Source organism: Canis lupus, chromosome 12 (genome assembly GCF_003254725.2).
Source record: "Canis lupus dingo isolate Sandy chromosome 12, ASM325472v2, whole genome shotgun sequence".
Classification (NCBI taxonomy): Eukaryota; Metazoa; Chordata; class Mammalia; order Carnivora; family Canidae; genus Canis; species Canis lupus.
In genome coordinates, this window is record NC_064254.1 from 14,575,332 (window position 1) to 14,597,479 (window position 22,148).

Genomic DNA, 22,148 nt, shown 5'->3' on the forward strand with positions numbered 1-22,148 from the left:
GTGCTTATTTCAGAGCCTCTCCAGAAGTTCCAGGGAGCACCAGCTGCTCCTGTCTGGAAGAGGGTCATCAGTGTTCCTTTCCTAAAGAAAGGGAGCCCTGTTTTGCTCCTGCTTGTTGGAGCCTCCATGAAAGTGTCTTAGTAATGCACATCCTTGCCCTTTAGGGCTGGACACGTTAGCGTAGCCGTGAGCCAACTGCTTTGCAGAGGTGATCCTCACTCAGCCTGAGCCCTGTCTTGCTCTGGATCCCTGCCCCATGATGCTCTTTCTTCGGACTAACTTTGCTCATTACTTTTCCATTCCCACATATCTTCTCAGTCACTCAGCAATCCCGATTTAGCGGCATTAGTCACTCCTGCGAAGCAAACCCCCTTCCTTTGAGTTGCTTTCTCTGCTCTTATTTTACTGGGTTTCTGCACTCCCGGAACTGAGGCAGCCACCCCTTAACATGGAATGAGTTATAATTCCTTACTGAAATGATTCTGCCAAAGGATTAAAAATGAATTTCACGTAATCTTTTTTTTTCCTCCCAAACGGAAATGCTCAAAGTCCTCTACTTGGAGAAAACATTAATTTAGTGTTGCCTGACTCAGTCTGGCTAAAGCCATAAGCAAGCAATAATTTTCCCAGTGAAGAAATTATCTCTAGGCAGGCTCAAGACTCTTATATTCATTCATTCATGCATGCATGCATTCATTCATTCAATATTTATTGAGCATCTACTACCCGCAAGGTGCTACCAGGTGCTGGGAGTACCAAAGGTCGAGAAGACAGTGAGTTGAACAATAGAGAATTACCACGAGAGGAGTGCATGGGCATTTGTGCAAAGTGCCATGAGAGGAGACTGAAGAAGCAAGTCTCTGCCTTGGCACCGTGTGGGGAGGGGAGCGAGATGGGCATGGGAAGGACACGGGTGTGGCTGTGCTTCTTCACTGTTGCGGCTGGAACAGCCACAGAGACCCAGGCTTTTAATATAGCCTCTGTGATATTTTCAACTCAATTGTTGGCTACAAATCATCCATCTGTGTGGGTAAGGAAGCTTCAAGGACACAGGAAAAGGACAAATGGATAACTAAATAAAGAGAAGCAGGCTTGAATTGCTGGCAAAGAATGGAGGGAAAGCTATCCCAGAGAATACACGCGAATTGCAGGTGTTCTATGGGACACAGTAGCAGAAGACCTTCACCCTTAAAAAGCAGAAGACCCTCAGCATTCGTTCCTACACACATGGCGCACAGACCTTCATTTGCACGCCTGCCAGACCTGGGTTTGGCTTTCTGAGAGTCAGAGTGGTGTGAGAGGTAACTGTCCAATCAGGGTTAGGATAAATGTTTGGCCAGCGTCATAGCAGACTAGGTCTCACGTCCACTGAAGCCACCAGTATCCTAAGTCAAAGGCCATGGGATCTTGCCATGTGGCGGAGTCTGAAGAGCCAGGTTTGACACTTGAATCTCTGCCACCTGCCAGCTGTGCCACCTGGGGCAAATTTGTTCATCTCTCTACAGCTTAGCATTCTGATCTGTAAAATGGGGATATTAATAATTGCTCTCTCTGTGTTTAGTGCAGAGCACTTCAGAGCACGTTTACTGGGTAAGGGGAAGCCAGGCTCATAGGTTAGCAGCACAACTAAAAGGCCTGCATTTTTAACATTGCTGATAGGTTATTCACGGCTCTCAAAAGAACTCCCTTTGTTCCTCGGCCTCTTTAAGACCATTTCACCCTCCTTCCTCCCTCCTCTGTGCAACGCTCTGTAAGCATCCCTTCTGAGGCCTACCTCACTGCTACTCCATCCATTCCTTCTGCCTGCCTCGGCCCTGGGTCCCACGTGACCGTGGCAATGTCTACCAGACCTGGGACTCAGCTCCATTAGCCAGTGAGGGTATCTGAGACCCACCCTTATCTCGTCTTTGCATCAAGCTTTGTGAACATTAACTACAAATGCATTTTCTTTCCCATTTTGGATAAAAGGATTTGAATTTACTGGATTACCAGCTCCAGGTGAGTGGACCTGAAGCCAGCTGGGATCTGATGGTCAGGAAGTCTGACTTGGTCTGGGGCTCCCTTATACACAATGAGGTAGGAAGAGCACTGCCTTTAGAAGCCCCGGCTCTATCACTGGCAAGTGATTTTTCCCCTGTCTGGGTCTTTTGGTTTCTCCTCCTGTAAAATGTATATTGGCCAGTGACTCCTACACATCCTCCAACCAAGACCTTAGTGATTCTCTGTAGCTCCACTTCCTGACATTCACACAACTGTACAAAGTGTTCAAATGTGTCCTTGTCAGTATCCGTGCAGGAGAGTCAAGCTGGCAGCTTTGAGTACTTTGGCTCCCGTCACTCCATCTGGGGCTGTGCTGGCCTGCTTCTGGAGTGTCCTGAATTACTGTGGGAAATGATTTCACAAGGCTTGACTTGGGCAGACCAACTTATTTTATGCACTCTACATTTAGTCATATCACAGACGTAGCTCTTTGTACAAGAAGTACACATTGGCTCAGGATTCCTGTATGTGGACTAGGCTTTCAAAGAAATAACATTTCACAAATACCTCTTTACTCTTATATTGCTTCTTTCCTCATCTCCTCTTACTCAGGCACCTACTACTTCTCACAATGGCTGAGGGTGGAACCCACGGCCACTGCCTCGATGGCAATTAGGAAGGAACCCCAGGGAGCTTGCTCTTGGGAGTGCTATCATTTAACTTTCAGGTCACACATGGGACAGCCATTTATTCTCTGCAGGGAGAGCTTTTTACTCAAGTCAGCCTCATCCTAATCGGAGGACCCACTAGGGTGATCTTCATTGTTTATTTGTCTCCTGTGTTTAGCACTAAAAGTTCTCAGGAAGCCCTCAGTCCTGGGTGAACCAGAACAGTGGAAAACAGTGGTTCACTCAAGACTGGTTGCCATGGGTGGTCACCCTAATAACCAGGGTCCTCAAATTTCTGTGTATGTAAGAATCATCATGTGTGGTGATTGAAACTGCAGACTCCGGGGTGGGTGATTCTGGTCCAAGTGTCTTCCTGAGCACACTAAGAAATACTCATTATAAGTTAATCATTGCTGCTCTTTGTCACTTTGCTACCAATGGTTCTTGAGAGTTCTGGGGAGCTTTTAAAAAATACTAATGCCTGAACTTGACCTGAATCAATTAAATCAGAATCTCTTAGGGTTAGGGTATAGTCAGGGCACTGGGATTATATTTTAAAAACCTCTTCTCACACCAGGAGAACAATTAGTAGAGAGCAGACACAAAGGGCATTATTTACCCCTGGATCCACAGTGCTTAAAACCTCAGCTGCATCTAGCTTCAGCCCCTGCACTTCCCACCATTTCCCCTCCTGCTATAATATAGGAAAAATACTGTCAACTGAAAAAAGAGGCTGAGCCAATAAAAAACAAAAGGATTTCTTTGGGGTCTCAGGATTGCAGCTTGGGGAACCCAGATGTGGGCAGCAAATCAAATAGTGCCCCTCACCCCAGGGAATAAAAATCAAACATTTTTAAAGACAAAAGGGAATGCTTGTACACGTTGTTTACGAAGAATTTTGATGGGTGCTGGTGGCAAAATATCTTGGCTGAATATGACTGGTTGCTAAGGTTGTTACTAAGCAAAATCTCTTACTATAGAAAGTTGCAGCCTGCATTCTTGGAATATCATATATGGTTGATCCCAGATCAAAAGTTCATGGTCCTACTGGGTAAGGATGTGCCGAAGTCCCATCTTCTTAATGAGCCTTTCGCTCCATTTTAAAACCCCTTGACATAGGTGACCCCATTTCACCTCACCCATCACAATACTTGGGAGTATTTTCCCAGAGGGGTGGCAATGTCTGCTAAAAGTAAGGATGATGTCCGTTCTACGTATAAAATGTAAAGAAATTTTGGATCAGTGCATAGGAGATATATACAAGGATATTAACTGTAGCTTTGATTGGAATGGCAAGGAAATGAAAAGTTGAAATGTCCAAGTCTGAAAATTGGATGAATAAAGTGTGATGGTATATTTGGCCAGTGGAATACCATACTGCCCTGAAAATGAGAGAGAGTCTGAGCCACATATACCAACATTGGAAGGAAGTGACCATAAGATTTTCTTTAAGGTAGAGGCTACTGTGACAGGCTTCTTGGAGACCTAGAGTCTTCACCTTGGCAGTAAGATTATCTTGTTTCAGAGGCTTCTGGGGCTTTCCTATGGCAACAGAGTAGCCTCATGCTAGCTGGTGGAGCTTATTTTGTCTATTCTGAGAAAACCAGAGTATACCAGAACATACCAAATATGCCACAACTCCTTATGGTATAGAGAGGAATCTCATACAAATTAGGTAGCTCTTTTCAGCCTCAAAGCATCTGCACTGCAATGCAGAAGCTGCATGGATAGACACTGCTGTTAAACTGGGACAAAGTCTGATGCTGCCTTCGCATCCGTCAGCCCTCTGGCTGTCCACACGTTGCAATAAACCCATTAGAAATGCCCATGTTACCATGGGCCTCGGATTTCAAGGTTGTTAATCTCATTTGGCTTTTCTGAGCGGCTGACAGTGTTTATTTTCCAAAGGGGTCACAGAGCATACCTGGTCCTAGTTTGGCCACGGCATAGAGGAGGTCATAGTTGAGCACTGGGGTGGCATCACTGATGGGCTGCCAGCCGACGGGAGGAGATGCCGGGGGTGAGATGAGGAATTGTTTGGCGGGCTGTGGTGGAGCCAAATGTAGCTTGTCACCGTCTGTCTCTGGAGTCTGAACCTTTCAAAGAGAAATGGAGACACAGTATTCATCAGGGCCTCAGATGTGCCGTGTGGGTACAGGAAGATGCAGAGTCTCATTTTGGGCCTGTGACAAATGAACCAATGAACCAGGCTATAATAATAATCGCTACTTAGCATACACCATATGCTCAGTTATCTTATCTCATCCTTAAAACAGTGGATATCAACTTTTAGCGTGCATAATTACTTGGACAGCTTACGAGAGCACAGACGGTAGAGCCCGGCTCCTGGAGTTTCTGATTCAGCAGAGCAGGGGTGGGGCTGGAGAATCTGCACAAGTTCTCAAGTGAGGCTGATGCTGCTGGTCTCTGGACTCCTTATTCCCTCCTGTTTTTCCTCCTTTCCCTCTCTCTCTCTCTCTCTCTCTCTCGTTTTTTTTTTTTTTTTTTAAGATTTTATTTATTTATTGGAGAGAGAGAGAACAAGCAGTGGGGAGGTGCAGAAGGAGAGAAAAAGAGAGAGAGAGAGAAAGAAAGAAGCAGACTCCCTGCTGAGCAGGAAACCTGATGCAGGGCTTGATCTCAGGACCTGGAGATCATGACCTGAGCCAAAGGTACCCCTCTCTCTCATTCTTTTGAGGTGATATTCATATAATATGAAACTAAGCATTCTAACGTGATCAGTCAGTGGCATTTAGTACCTGCCCAGTGCTGTGCAATCACCACTTCTACCTAGATCCAAAGCACTTGTATTGTCCAAAGGAAACCCTGTACCGATTAAACAGTTACATGTTTGCCTCTTGTCAGAACCTCGCAACCACGAAACCACCAATCCATGCTTTCTGTTTCTATGGATTTACCTATTCTGGACTTTTCACAGAAATGGAATCAGAATATGTGACCTTTTTTGTGTCTAGCTTCTTTTACTTAGCATAACATTTTCAGGCTTCATCTGTGTTGTAGCACACACCAGTGCTTCATCCCTTTTTATGGTTTAATAACATTCCAATGAGTGACGGACCACAATTTATTTGTTCATCCACTGATGGACATTTGGATTGTTTCTACCTTTTGGCTAGTGTAAGTAGTACCACCATGAATATATGTGTACATATATTTTTTTGAGATCTATTTTCAAGTCTTTTAGGTAATCTATATACCTAGGAGTAAGTATTTGCTGGGTCAAATGGTAACCGCCTGTTTAACTTTTTCAGGAAACAAGTAGGGTTCCACAGATTAAAAACTGAGGTTTCTTTTTTTTTAAAAACTGAGGTTTCTACAAGATACACAGTTACTAGTAGCATGAGATTCAAACATGGATCTGAGACCAAAGTCTAAATTCTTCTTCTTTTTTAGTTTTTATTTTATTTTACTATATTTTATTGTGGTTAGAACATTTAACAAGAGATCTATCCTCTTTTTTTAAAGTTTTTATTTATTTATTTGAGAGAGAGAAGCAGGCTCCCAGCTGAGCAAGGGGCTCGATCCCAGGACCTCAGGATCACAACCTGAGCCGAATGTAGTTGCTTTAATGACCGAGCCACCGAGGCACCCCAGAGATTTACCCTCTCAACAGATTTTTAAGACTATAATAGATTTTTATTGACTATAGGTACAGTGTTGTATAGTGGATCTCTAAAGCATGTTCATCTTGTTTAACTATAATTTTATAACATTTTCCCTTCTCCTTAGTCCCTGGCAACTACCCTTCTACTCTTAGGTTCTATGAATTTTGTGAATTTAGATCCCTCATATAAGTGGAATCATGCAATATTTGTCTTTCTGTGACTGGTTTATTACACTTAGCATCATGTCCTCAAGGTTCATCCGTATTGCAGAGGGTCCATACTATCCAAAGCAATCTACAGATTCAATGCAATCCTTACCAAAATCCCAATGGATTTTTTTTTTACAGAAATAGTAAGAAAACAATACTAAAATTCATATAGAACCACAAAAGACCCAAATAGCCAAATCAACGTTGAGAAACAAGAACATCATACTTCCTGATTTAAAAATATATTACAAAGCTACAGTAATCAGAAGAGTATGGTACTGGCATTGAGACAGACATATAGACCAATGGACATATAGACAATGGACGAGAATAGAAAGCTCGGAAATGAATCCACACATATGGTGTCAGCTGATATTCAACAAGGGTACTAACAGTACACAATGAGGGAAGGACGATCTCTTCAACAAACGGTGTTGGGAAAACTGGATATCCACATACAAAGGAATGAAATTAAAACCTTACCTTACACCATACACAAAAAATAACTCAAAATGGATTAAGGACTTAAAACATAAGATCTGAAACAGCAAAAATCCTAGAAGAAAATATAGTGGAAAGCTTCATGACACTTGCATTGGCAATGTTTTCATAGATATGACATCCAAAGCACAGGCAACACAAACAAAAATAAACAAGCAGGACTGTACCAAACTAAGTCTTCTGCACAGTAAAAGAAAACTATCAACAGAGTGAAAAAGCAATCCACAGATTGGGAGAAAATATTCGCAAACCATTTAGGGGATAGGTTAATCTCCTTATCTATATATAGGATAAAGAGTTAAGGAACTCCTATGATTCAAAAGCAAGCAAACAAACAAACCCCCAAAAAACAAAATAAAACCTAATAACTCAGTTAAAAAATGATCTAAGGACTCAAATAGACATTTCTCCAAAGAAGATACATAAATGGCCAACAGGTATATGAAAAAACAATTTAGGCCACTAAGCATCAGGGAAATCAAAACTACAGTTGAAATATTGCCTCATGCCAGTCAGGATAGGTATTATCAAAATCAAATAAATAAATAAAAGACAACAAATGTTGGCAAAGATTTGGAAAAATTGGAAAAACTAGTGGGAATGCACAATGGCACAGCCACTATAGGAAACAGTATGGAGGTTCTTCGGAAAATAAAGCAATAGAACCACCATCTGATTGAGCAATTCCACTTCTGGGTATTTATACAAAAGAATTGAAATCAGACTCTTGAAGAAACATTAAGACTCCTGTTGCCTCTATTGCACCACTATTCACAATAGCCACGATAGGAGAATAATACAAATGTCCATTGACGGCTGAATTGGCATCTACATACAATGAAATACTATTCAGCTTTAAAAAGATGCAAAGTCTATGTTCTTTTCAGTGTGTCATCTTTGTAGAACTAAAAGATAGGGACAATGCTTACTGACCAATGAGATGAATTAAGATAGATCTAATATTATGGACATTGATTTTCTATTGCTGTGGACTCTGCGAGCATTGCCAAGAATTGTCCGTCTCCTTTTGGAATACCTGGCATTTATTTCTGGATGAAATAAAACACAAAATTAATCTCCATATGTTTGTGATCTTTTCTCATGAATGGGAGTCACTGGAAATGCACACAGTCCACTAAATGCACACAGTCCAGTTCACTATGATATAACTGAAATTTTAATTATAAACCTGCTAGGAAGTTTAGGAGTAGTTGTGAATAGACTGTTCTTACTACAACTACCAGCTGGTGTTTACTGTGCAATTACCAAATTCCAGGCATTCTAACACACAATAGTTCATTTAATCCTCCTAACCACAGTCTGGAGTGTGTATCATCCTTCTCATTTTATAGGTGAGGAAAGTGAGACCCACTGAGGGTATGTAAATTGCCCAGGTGAGAACCCAGGCTGTCAGCCCTCAGAGCCTGATTTCTAAACCTCTGTGTTGTCCCTGCCTGGGGATCCATGGTATAGGTTTATTTCTTTGTAAAATAAGGAGAACCCGAATGTAGAAAGGGCTCCATTTATAGTTTTAAAAGGCAACAAATAATGTAGAGCAAGAATTGCCTTACCTGTGCAAAGTAGAGTTTTAATTTTTTCCCTCTGAACTGGGTTTCATGAAGCTCTATCCTGGCTCGGGCTGCAGACTTGGGATTGCTGAAGTTTATTCGGACACGTCTGAAACTCTTAAACAGCTGGAACGTCACACAGTCATCGTAAGTCCGAAACAGACCCTCAAATTTTTCCTGGTAAAAAAAAAACACAGAAGAAAATCCACTGGTCATATATCTTGCATGATGACTGATCTGACACAAATAACTAAGTAAATAAGTAACTAAGTAAATAAATAGGCTGTTCTTAACATAGAACACACATAATGTATTTTTAAATTTAAAGTTAATTAATTAACATACAATGTACTAGTTTCAGAGATAGAGTATAGTGATTCATCAGTTGCATATAACACCCAGGGCTCATTACATCACGTGCCCTCCTAAATGTCCATGACCGAGTTACCCCATCCTCCCAGACAACACCTCCCCTCCAGTAACCCTCAGTTTGTTTCTTATAGTTAAAGTATCTTATGGTTTTTCTCCCTCTCTGATTTCATCTTAGGAATGTCTTTTTTTTTTTTTCCATCTATTGGTCTGTTACCAGGTGTTAAACATGTTTGTGGATCCAGTGGGAAGGATTCATAACCTGGGTCCTGAGATCTGTAGAGGAGCAGTCAGTGGGGTTTGAGATGCATAAACAAAACAAAACAAAACAAAACTAAAAATTATGCAAAATGTTGAGTAAGTTTCTGTATAATATTTCTTTCTAAGGAGAGGGATCACAGTTGTTATAAGATTCTCAAACAAGTCCATTATTACCAAAATATTAGAGCTATTGAATAAAGCATGTGATAGACATTATTAGTGATTATCAATTGTGGTGCACTAGTTAGATGGTGCTGTGTGATTTAGTCCTGGTCCATGAAATGTGTGCAGAAGGCAAGAAAAAGCCCTTAAGAATTTTTTTTTATCTCTTTCTCTGAAGATGCCAAATATCCAGATGGTACACCATTTAGAAGCAAGATTCTCCTCAGCCTGGGTCCCTGAGTAGCTGTGTGGAGCAGAAATATCTTTCTCCTACTCCCACCTATCCTATAGTTGACTTTGCCTTGGCAAGGAAAACAACTAAAACAAAACAAACAAACCTCTATTGCATTAAACCACTGAGATTTGGAGATGATGTTATTCCAAAGCATAACCAAACTTATCACAGCACAAAGCAATCATTTAAAAATTTTGATTCAGTACATTTTCAATTCAATTAAACAGATCTCTATTAAATGCTCCCTTTATACAAGGCATGGTCTCTAGGCTTTAGGAGGCATCAGAGTTGAGTATCATTATGTTCTTACACTCAATGGTCTGTATATACATATATATATATCTATATATACATTACACATATATACGTAAACATGTTATACATATATATGTAAATATACTAATGTTTATCACATTTTGACTCCTGTTTCTTTTTTTTATATATATTTTTTCTTTTTTTTTTTAAGATTTTATTTTATTTATTCATAGAGACAGAGAGAGAGGCAGAGACACAGGCAGAGGGAGAAGCAGGCACCATACAGAGAGCCTGACGTGGGACTCGATCCCCGGTCTCCAGGATCACGCCCTGGGCTGCAGGCGGCGCTAAACCGCTGCGCCACCGGGGCTGCCCTTGACTCCTGTTTCTTCCTCTTTATACTTTCTTTCCATCCAATCCAGAACCACAAATAATATATTCACAGCAAGTTTTTTTTTTTTTTTTTTAAGTTTCATGACGTTTGTGGAGATTTGAGGGTCCTCTCTCCCCTTTTCAGGTTGTATTGTTATTCTCCTTTCCCTCTCAAGAACACAGGAAGAAGCTTTCCTTGTCTGTTCCTTGGGCTGTTTTTCCTTCATCCCTCAAGCCTTGGCATCAGCCAACTCCTGGGCCTGGGGCCTCTGCCACCACTCCGAGTGTGCTCATTAAGGAACTATTTCCCAACAATATTGTGTTTTCCTAACCAGGAATCCTGGTAAACACAATGACTTCTGGTTCCTTGCTATCCACCTGATATTCTCAGGTGATCATATCATGGTTGATGGTTTAAATAAGGTGGGGAATTTTCAGCAATGAAAGAAATTAAGAGATTAAAAACTTTTACTTCTGTATAGAACCATTCCTATTTCTTAGGACACAATTCTTGGGTCTTTGTAGCTTTCTATTTTTCCACTTTCAGCTTCACTTCGCCATCTCCTCCCCAGGAGTGAGTGTGGGCATGAAGACCAGCCTTGGAGAGGAGGTGTTCTTTTCTTTTGACTCTAATTCCTTGTTTGCATTTTATCTTTCTTCTTTATGCCTTGCATCTCTGTTGTTCAGAGCTGTTTGGCCTCAAGAGCCTGGATTAGGAAAACAAAAAAAAAATCAAGGAGTCCTGGCTTTGGGCTTTGGGATGAATGGCCTATGTGTCACCTCCTTGGGTGGCTTTGGCAGATGTCAATAACTGAATGCAATTGTTTTCTCTACTGATCTTCAAAAGAGGGCCCAGGCAGCTAGCTCCTGCACCAAGCTAGGGTTGGCAAGTGACCAGATGCTCTTTGATATCCTTGTTTGGGGGCTGAGGCTGATAGTCAAAAGAAGTCTTTCAGCAAACCTGGGGTGCAGCCCAGAGCTCAGGGGCCAGGGGTTTCACAAACTCTATAATGATAGTCCTTCCCTCCCCTCCTCCTGTTCCTCCTCCTCCTCCTCATCAACTAACATTTACTTGGCTTGTCCTCTCTGCACAAGTCTTTTGGGAACTTATAGTGGCAGGGGATGACAGCTGGCCAAAAACTGGGGATTCACCAGCCAACTCTATTTTCTTCCATTAGTGACATGACAAACATTTCATTGGCAGAGGCAACAGAATATGAGATGAAATGGGTTAGAGGCACAGGTGCAGCACAGTGACATACCCTAGGCAACACGGTATCTTGAACAGAGCTAGCTAGCCACAGGTATCACTCACCTGCCTTTACAGCAGATCTATGCTTTTGATGCCCAGGGTCTCCCCCTGCCCAAGACACATAGCATACTTTATTGTCCTCTGACGGCCAGTTTCCTCCAGTCTGGTACCCCACAAATCCAATAAATTCCTCATTTTCTCAACAGTTAGTTCTCTTTGTAACCACTGTTTGGAATAAAGTTCCACAGCAGTGATCTCAAGTCTGGTCTCTGGACTGTCTTACACCCTTAAAAATTATTAAGAATCCTAAAGAACATTTGTTAATGTGGCTTGCATCTACCAGTGTTTGTTGTACTAGAAATTTTTAAAAATATACATTTATAAATGTATTTAAAAGTAACAATAATAAGCCCACTATATGTTAAAATATTTTTATGAAAAATGTCTGTTTTCCAAAACAAGAAAAATATAGTGAGATTTGGCATTTCTTTTTTTACATTTCTGCACATCTCTTTAATTTCTGATTTAAGAGAAGATACTTGAAAACTCACATTTGCTTCTGTGTTCAATCTGTTATACTGTGATGTTTTGTCTGAAGGGTGTGAATCAAAGCTGGCCTCACCCAAATATATGGTTGGAAAAGGGAGGAGTAACTTAATAGCCTTTCAAATATCTTTTGAAATTCCTTGTGAATAGTCTTTCTTGATACTTCATCAAAATTTGACAAGTGGCAGTTTCTTAAAGTGTATTACAATGTTAAATCTGAAGCTATAATCGGGTAACATTTTTATTTGATTATATTAAGATCCATTTTATACCCTTAATGGTTTTTTCATCCATGCACGATTCTGTAATGCTGTACATTGGTCACTTGAAAAATATTGGTTCTTTGAGTTATGTAGCTTTTCCAAATGTTGACACATTTCATTACATAGTATAAAAAACCACATTCATTAATATCGCCATCTATATTATTAAAAAGTCTTTAGAAATTGGAAAGCTGTCAGGTTCATGTTGGTAAATACAGGTTTTCCAAAATTCTAATTTCAGCTTGAAAGTTCGTTCCTAATCATTGGCGACAACACTGCCAGTTCTTTTCCTCAGAGTAACATGCTCATTCATTTTTGAGAAAATGTCTGCCAAATATCTAAGTCTGCATAACTATAGTTTGTCTGTTAGTTGTTCTTTCAAGTAAAAATATGGAGTTCCGTGAGAAAAACAAATGTTTAGTTCAAATGTTTCCTCAACTTAAATATTACATTTTGGGATGCTGCAGAAGTGTATTTCATGTGTACTTCCCATTTCGTTATTCAGATGATTAAAAAGGTATATGTCAAGGATACAGAGTCAAAAAAATTAATAAATTTTATGGCTTCAAGGCCATTCTTAAGTAAAACTGGTATTTTCCATCTTACTTTCTTTTCCACTTTTTAAATAAAAAACTGTGAGTGTGTGGCTGTGAAGACTATAAGTAATACTGATATAGTTTGCTGCCCCTGCACTGACTCATACCCAAGTACCAGCAGTTTGAATCACCATTGCTTTTGCACCATAGATGTAAATGTCAATGCAGCTGAAAAGGAAAAGTGTCCTAATCTTATTACGGAAATAGTTCTGACCTCATGTAGAATGATCTTGCAAACTTGTAGGAGTCTTAGACTAGCCTTTGGGAAACTGAGATACCATAACATCTCAGGGAAAGTAAGGATTTAGTTAGCTTCAGGTTGAAGACAAGAGGTCCAGTGAGATTCTAAAGGATACAACATAATGGAAATCAAAGAAGAGCTATTACTCAAGAAAGTATGGTGATCCTAACTGAATGCTGTAGGGATGGTGAAGAAGATGAAGATGGTCTTGGCCAGTGGGAGATCACTGGTGATCATCCTGAGAGCTATGTGAACAAAGGTGAAGGTGAAACACAGATTATTACAGATTGAGAAGTGAAGGTGGGGAAAAAGTGGAGAAAGATAGCTTGGCAACAACAAAGAGGGAGCTGGAATGATAATTATGTGGGAAGTTAGGTCACTAGAAGATTTTTAGTAGTGTGGGGAGACACTGGTTGATGAAATGAAACTATGATGAAGGAAAGAGAGGAGACAGAAGAGGGTAGTGAATAGAGGAGACAAGAAGAGAGGGCTTCAGAAAGTCTTGTAGGCATTTCTTCCTGTAAGAAAGGAGTTGAGAGTCAGGATGGAGGAGTTTGGAAATGGAACAAGCAAAACTGAAGATGGCTTTTTCATCTCAGGTGAGGTCCTCTGTTCAGGTAGGGAAGGTGAAGGGAAATGAGGGCTTGAGGCACTTGAGGAAGATTTAGAACAGCAGCTGTAGTCAGAGACAAGGAGAGTCGATGCAGATGAGTCAAAGGATAGTGTAATGGGTTGATTTATGCCCCCTCCAAAGGCCATGCTGAAGTCCCCAGTACCTCAGAATATGACCTTATCAGGAAACAGAGTCACTGAAGATGTAACTTGTTAAGAGGGTAGCATACTGGAGTGGGATGGGCCCCTAATCCAGGATGCCTGGTATCCTCATCAGAAGACAGCCATGTGAAGACAGAGAGACATAAAGTGTCATGTGAAGACAGAGGATGGGAGTGATGGTTCTAGAAGCCAAGGAAGGCCAAAGATTGTGGACATATTGCAACTACCAGAAGCTAAGAAGACATAAAGAAAGATAGCCCCCACAGGTTTTAGAGGGAGCACAGCTTTGCTGACACCTTGATTTTGGTTTTCTGGCCTTCAAAACTGTGAGATAATAAAATTCTGTGACTTGAAGGCATTCAGGTTGTGGTACTTTGCTACAGCGGCCCTAGGACATCAGAACAGACAGTTATGCAGCACTAAGGGACCAAATAAAACTAGGGTTTTACTAGAGACAGCCAACACAGTTACACCATCTTCTCCAGCTGAGTGGTGGGTCATTCCAGGGTGGGGTGTGCTAGACAGGTGTGTGTACACAAGATGTATGTATGGGAGGAATGGAACAAGAAGGAAGGGGGTAACTTGGTTTCAAATATGAACACTTTGGAATTTTAAATTTGCTATCTTTAAATGTGTTTGATTTTCTTGAGCAACCTGGAAATGGTGGAGACCAGCATGGATGTACTGCTACAAATGGAAATGTTCATTGCTTTACTTGAAGAAGCTCACTGTAGTTTTCCTTTAATCTTCTTAACTTCATCTCTGTTATAATTATTTGTTCATTTGTGTATTATCTGTGCCCCATATTTTTGAAGAGATTTGAACATGGCTTATGAAGACATATAAGTACAAAATAAGATAAAATAAAATAGAAACTGAGTACAGAAAAAGAGGAAAACCAAGGTAGAAACATAAATTACAGCCAAGATCTAGTTATTCTTTGCATGCAAGAACTCTGCATTATGAAAGATTTATAATAGCAGTCCTTTTGACAGGACGCCCTCCTGAAAACCAGAAAAGCTTCTCATGGGGTCTTGAACATGGGCCATGGGTGGGTCAACATTTTGCTTCTACTCTTTCTCAAAGCTAACACCACATGGCACTCTTTGCCACCAATACAATCCTTTCAAGGCCCATGAGGTAAAGAGGAGTCTGGCCTTAAAACCAGGCAGAGGGATCTGTCCAGGGTCCTCACCAAGAAGCTCCAGTGATGTGAAGAAAAAGGTCCTCAGAAATTATGGAACAAAACCAAGTAGCAGGTGAATCATTATAGTTCCCAAACAAAATGGACAAAACTGTTGTTTTGTAAACATAGGAAGATCTTGGAAATGCTCAATGTATTCTACTTTATTGGTTGATAGAAAACCCCAAGGTATTTTTTGGAAGGAATATTAGAATACTAAGATATTATCTTCAATTTCACTCCAAACCAGACAGGCTGCACGTAAACAATTTTGATATGTCACTGAATCCTTACTTTTCTGGACAGACCCTCGGAGGAAGAGTTGAGATTGTTATTGTCTTTAAATAGCATCTGAAGCATCTGGAAGCCAGAGGAGTTCATGACCTCCACAAAGTCACTCAACTACCTAGCTAGCAAAACCAGAACTAGTAAGCTCAAGTCGTTTAGACTACAAAAATGTCATTGATGATATGCAGACAAGTGAGCAGTCTGAAAAATAAGAATGAGGAAACCAGCTTTCCTTGACAAGCTGAAGGAACAGTGTTATCCTTGAAGATGCAACTGCTAGGGAAGCCCGACACTGCCTTTATCTGCATTCCAAATGACGCTGTATGTCTTTACGTGTTCTTCAATTTTTCTCACTTTTGATCCCTTTGGGTATAAATTATCTTAATAAGAAATTCAGCTTCTGTCAAAATCACAGGGCTCTCATCTGGCAGATAATGTTCCCAGAAACTGCTGAAGAATGAACCAATTCATTTTGGTTTATCACCTCTCAATGGATTCCACTGACAAGTCCTGTGCAAATCCCATGTTTAAGGATCATACTGGGTTTTACGGGCCGCTCCGGAGGGCCTCCTGTCAGAAGGACTGCTATTGTAAATCTTCCATAATGCAGACCGCTTGTGTGAAAGGAATACCAGGCCTGCATGTGGGGATTTTTACATCTGGATTTTTAACCTGTCAAGATTTCTCAGGCCAGACAGAATTGTATTAAATCATGCTTTGTTTCTTTTGTGGTTCTGAGGTTAGCTAAATAGAAAATCGTTATGAAAAGGAGGCTCTCACCCTTTCTTTTTGGATAAAAGAAGTGGATGGAACCTCGTGTCACATGACTGCTTTGGGAGAAGATAATTCGCTGGTAAAGGCACAAAAGCTTTTATCCCTTCTCACTGGAGTCCTTATGAGAGACAAAGATCTAAAACTCAGCCCCAAATTCAAAAAGGACCCACTTTGTCCTAAAACCTCATCCCCTGCTTCTCTCAGCAGAACGCTTTCCATGGCCTGCGTTCCAGTCTGTTCTTTTGTTCCCACCCTAAAGCCCACAGTAGCTGGATAAACGTCTCTATACGAGAGCATGCTTTTACTCCACTCTGGTGAAGGAAGTCTCCGTTTCCCTCATTTCCCTGTGCCGCTATCCACACATTTAGAACTGGAAAGACAAACTTCCCAAAACTCCTCTAAGCCAAGAAAACACAAAGGCCTACAAACTGGAATGACCTTTGAACAGGAGGTCAAACTGAGCTTTGCGGAGCTTAAAGCTTTGACAACTTGGGAAACACTCTTTAGGCAAAATAATACAAAATAGGCACAAAAAATGGAATATTTTTTGAATGAGAACAAAAACTCATAAGGAGTAAGTTTAATAAATTTCACAAAAAAATATATGACCCTGTGAAACACATTGTCAGCACCCTGCCAGGTACAGGCCCATGCACCGAGGGTCTTGAAGCTGAAACTTCATTCATTTCCCAGGACATATGTCTAAGAGAAGGACAAGTATACTGTGCCATCACAAAGCAGTCTAGAGTCCAGGTGTACAGGACACATCTCAGTGTACAGTATCAATGGTTACCTTGGTTCAGGGCATTTCCCAAGGGCTAAGGATAGCTTCATCCTTCTCTAGACCATCAACTCCTCTTCTTTGATCATTAATCTGCAACAGTGCTTATGGCTGCCCCTAGCCCTGCCTAGATAGAAGCTCTAACTGTGCATGTGTAATTGAGGAAATCCACAGCCTCCTTTATAGCATGTAAGACCAGAAATTGCATTTTACACTTATGTATTTGTTTGTTTATTTATTTATGATTTTATTTATTTATTCATGAGAGACGCAGAGAGAGAGGCAGAGACAGACAGAGGGAGAAGCAGGCTCCCTGGAGGGAACCCAGTGTGGGACTCGATCCTGGGACTCCAGGATCACAACCTGAGCCAAAGGCAGATTGCTGCTCAACCACTGAGCCACCCAGGTGCCCCATTTTAAACTCATTTAAATATTGTTTTATATATTAGATATAGGTAATGAATGGGCAGCATAAAGCCATGTTACTAGCATAGACTCGAGGGCCACACTCCCTAGTACAAATCCTGAACCCAGGGTTTGTGCAACCTCAAGCAACTTACTGATCTATTTGACACCTCAGTTTCCATATATGTGAAATGGGAATAGAATAATAACAGTCTCTATGTTATACAGTTCTCCTGAACATTAAATGAATTAGCATATTTAAATCACTTAGAAAGGTACTAAGTACCAGTGAATGTGAGCTCTTGCTGTTATGAATACCAGATTGGAAGAGAAACAAGGTTTCATCTGCATGTCTATATGCGGCCTGCTAGCCCTAGCTGTACAAATCTCCCTATATCCAGATCAAGATCTATACTTGCTATAGTAAATCTTCCATAATGCAGACCGCTTATAGCCTAATCCTTATAGGCTATAAGAACAACTAGAGGAATGCCCAGAGTAGTATTTCATATAAAATTAAGTCTAATTATCTGATATGATTTTACTGCTGTTACTATCTACTGAAGACACTGAGTCCAAATTAACCATCATGATTTCTTTCTTGGCTGCTAAGCTTTAAAAATTTTCTTTACAAAAACAGCATGATAAAGTAAATAATTCTAAGAAGGTATCAAAAGGGTAATTGCTGTTAATTGTTCCCTTTGGAGATCCTGTAACAGCAGCAGGGCCCAGGGTTTAGAGAGACAGTGAGCACATGACAAAGGTGCCAGCCATTACCAAAAATATTTTAAGTTCAGATGCATCAGAAATTAAGTTCCTCGCACCTGGCTCCTTTCCCTCCTCTAACACACTTCATTCAATTCTCTTTTAGACAAGCCCAACTCCAGAACTCGATTCCCCATATTCAATTGTTCCTGAACATTTCCTTAGAGATATCCAATAGGTGCCTTAAATTTCATAGCTCCAGCCAAATACTCTGCTGGGGGCTCTAAATTTTCTACTTCTCCCTCTCTCCATGAATGGCCTCCATGCACCCCACTGCTCAAGCCTGGGAGCTGTGGGTCACCTGATTTTTTCCATCTCCCTCCCTCCCACATCCTACCACTCAACCAGCCCTGTGTTCTTCCAAAACTTTCCCATTCTTCCAATTCTTGACTTGCCACAGCTCTCCCTATTACTGTACTAGGTCTCTCTAGACTCAGTTTGGCAACCCTGGGATCAACTTTGAGAGTGTGCTGTGAGAGAGGTCTTTCTAAAAGACAAAATTCTGATAATACTGTTCCTCTATAAAATCCTTCAGTGGCTTCACACGGCTTTTAGAATATGGCTCGGCTTGGATTTAAGGCCCTTTATAAAACAGCCATCACTCACCCCACTCATTTCATATTCGACCCCTTCCCTAACCCATCTCCTATACACCAGCCAAACTTCAGCTCAGAGGTTTCCAAAGCAGATTATTCTGTATCTTCAAGCTTTCTCTCACTTGCTCTTTCTTTTCCTTCAGTGAAGCTTTTTTCCTCAGGTATCTTTTCCCCCCTATATTCCTTTTTTTCCAGTTTTATTGAGATATAAGTGAGTCATACAACATTGCACAACTTTTAGGGTATACAACACGCAATGATTTGATGTATGTGTAGATTGGGAAATGATCATCATAATTCATTTAGTTAAAATATATCACTTCAACTAGTTACCAATTTATTTTCTTGCGAGAATTTTTAAGACCTACTCCCTTAGCAACTTTCAAATATACAATACATGGTCTCGTTAACTGTATTCATTGTGCTGTACATTACACCCCATCAGGTAGCTTCTGATTGTCTCTCGAACTCAGATTAGGTGTCATATCTGAGATATCCCTCCTGAATCCCCTGGAGTTTAAGACATTCTTCTACTGTGTTCCTACAACACAGTGATCTAGTTAGTGAGGGTAACTGCTCCCTCACTAAGTAGACTATAAATACTCCAAGGGAAGAAACGGTGTCATTTTTACCCTTGTGTCCTTGTCACTTGTATGCATTATTGAGTGCCAACTGTGTACCATCTAGGATCCCTGTATTATGAGAAGGGCTCCCTTGGTAATGAAATGAACAAGGCAATATGGAGAGAACAGACCTCGCCTCCTTCCCCATGCTACTTTTTAGTGAATCTTCTCTTTTCTTCAAAGCCACCCTTCAATAAAATCAATAAATGTGTACTGAACACACGGATGAAGATCCTCCATACTCTAATAGGGAAGCCAACATCAAACTGTATACACTTCTTTCTTGACCCCTTCCCCCAACATACCCTCCCTCCATCTGGGGTTAGCCTCTACTTCCTTTGATTCTAACACACACTCTGAATCTCCTTTCAGAATAATGAGTCATCAAAGTGTGTGTGTGTGTGTGTGCGCACACGCAAATGAACATGTGTGCTTATGGTCAAGAAAGACTTCAGGGAAGAAATGGTATGTGACAAGATGGATAGAATGTTGATGTGTGGAAATGAGTGGTGGGAGATTTTTTAAGAAGCTTTTTTCCCCCAGGCAGTAGAGCAGTCATTATCAAAGCACTTACATATTTCTATGAATCTGATGTCACCTTTAAGGAAAGATATACTGGGGGACTGAGAAAAGAGAGGACAAAAAGAATAGTTGATCCTAAGCCATTTTTCCCTAGGCATGGCCTTGCAGCACACTCATAACTGTTATTAAATCCTTACAGGATTGCAGAAAATATGACACAAATGAGATGTGAGATTCTAATATTTTAAGAGTCAGCTCTAACATGTTTCTTACACCATTTATTTTCCTGACTACATTTTATTTGAATTCTAAACTACGGGTCATGGGTCTGCTGATGCACATGGAACAAAGTGCTCATTGGTTTAGAGACCAATTTTGGAAACTATCCCTTTTCTGAATGCCAAGTGTGTTGTACCTGAAAGAGGTGGGAAATGTACTTCTAAAAACGAGTAGTGTTCTATCTTCCCATGAAGCCTCTGTTTTAATATTGGGTGGTCAATAATTGATGAGGACATTTTTAGTATGTTTAATGTTAAATTGAAGGGCTAATTCTAAATATGTTTCATATCATATCTTCCTTCTGAAGATAGGCAATTTAAAATTTAATCCATTCATTTTACCATTTGGCATATGATCAAAGTAAGCTTTTCAAAGGCAGCATGCTATCCTTAACTTATTTTTCTCATGAAATTGAAATGGCATTTGCATCCTTTTGAGATGCAGATATGAGTAACTTTCTATGACTCAATCTTTAAATCTAGAAAGAAAATGCAGTTTGTTATGCTTCTAATGGTTCTCCTCACGGTTCTTTTTCCTCCTCTCAATTATACTTTTTCTCATTTATTTAGATTGTATTCTCTCTGTTCTTTACGGAATGACGTAAAAAGAATACTTGTTAATGATAAAACCTTATGTAAAATTAAATCACTCATGTTCAAATACCTTGAGATTCAAAACTAAAATGATTGTTTCAATCCATCACAAATTTGGGAAACAAGCTACCTGAACGAAAGCTTTCCCCACTGATACAGGATAATGATGGCTGAAATGGAGCTACTAAAAACAATACCAGCTCTACCACTATAGCTAACACTGAGCATGACTTTGGATTGCCATTTTGCACAGAGATTAAATTTTCACCTGGACATTTAGGAAACAGCCAACCCCTCCCTAACCCCCTTACATGTGATGATATGTTTCAATCTCACAATAAGCTTATGTGGCAGATGAAGAAATGGGTTGAGAGAGACCCAATATGTCCCTGATGTGGCCAGCCAGTCAGTGACAGATAACATTTCATCCTCAAGAGTTCAGTAGCTGGAGTTTTAGTCTTTTCTAGGTTACCCCACTGAAGGCAGAGAGAAGCTGGGTTGATATGGCTTCATCCCTTCTGTTGCATCTCATCCAATAGCATGGATGCATCTTCGGTCTTCAGGCAACTTTGCTCATGCACATCTCATGGACCAGCAGAATTTTCACTGGGCTCTTTTCCCATCATAAAGAAGGAGCCCACCGGGTGTGTGTGTGGCGGGGGGGACACTGTATTGGAGGTTCCCATGAACACGTGTAGAGGAGAACCTGACGAGATTACCAAATAGTATGAGCTTTGGTCTCAGCTGATCAATAATAACATGAACTGCAATCTGTCTTGGAAATCTCCGGAAAAATTTATTTGTGCTGTGTGTCATTTAATCAAGGTACATTTGAGGCCAAGTAGTATATACATAAGAATGATGCCAACCTTGGCTTTGCAACAGTGATGTAAGCACTAAACCTCCTTCTCTCATTCAATGTAATGACTTTTCCCAAAGGCTCCCAGGGATCAAGTTTTCTCTGCCACATCACTTTAATCTCTATTCTTAGAAGGGACAGTAGAGGTGACCTACTCTAACCCCTTTACTTGAAAACTGAAAGAGGTAAAGAACAGAGCAGTAGGTAACACGCCCAAGGCCTCATCACTATTCAGAGTCAAAATTGCACTTGAATTTGGGTCTTGAATGTACAGAACAACAAAACCTAAATATATGATAGCAATTTTTAAAATCAAGAATCTTCTCTGATATGTTTTGATCTTGTGAACCACACAAGGCTTTGAATAATCCATATATATTCAATAGTATAGTACTGGAAATCATGTATTTCCTAACAAAAACAGATCTGTGGTAATTTTTTTTCCAAGAAAGTCTCTAATATAAATTTCATTCCAATTTTCCCTATCAAAAAGCCGAGGCCAAAAGAAGTTAAGTGATTTGTTAAAGGTTACAGGCAAGCAACAATCATACGAAGTCAAGCATTACATTGATCAATTTTACTTAAACTTGGGGCTCCTGGGT

The 22,148-nt window shown here is 40.4% G+C and overlaps 1 protein-coding gene across 2 annotated transcripts in view; it reads right to left on the bottom strand.

Annotated features, from left to right (window-relative positions):
* Window positions 1-22,148, bottom strand: part of RCAN2 (regulator of calcineurin 2) — a 260,454-nt gene that overhangs the window by 17,463 nt on the left and 220,843 nt on the right. For both annotated transcript variants that reach the window (XM_025418937.3, XM_025418938.3), the window contains 2 exons: window positions 8,556-8,729; window positions 4,573-4,744 (listed from right to left, as the gene is read on the bottom strand). In XM_025418937.3, coding sequence (XP_025274722.1) covers window positions 4,573-4,744; window positions 8,556-8,729 — 346 coding nt within the window. The remainder of the gene's footprint in view (window positions 1-4,572; window positions 4,745-8,555; window positions 8,730-22,148) is intronic.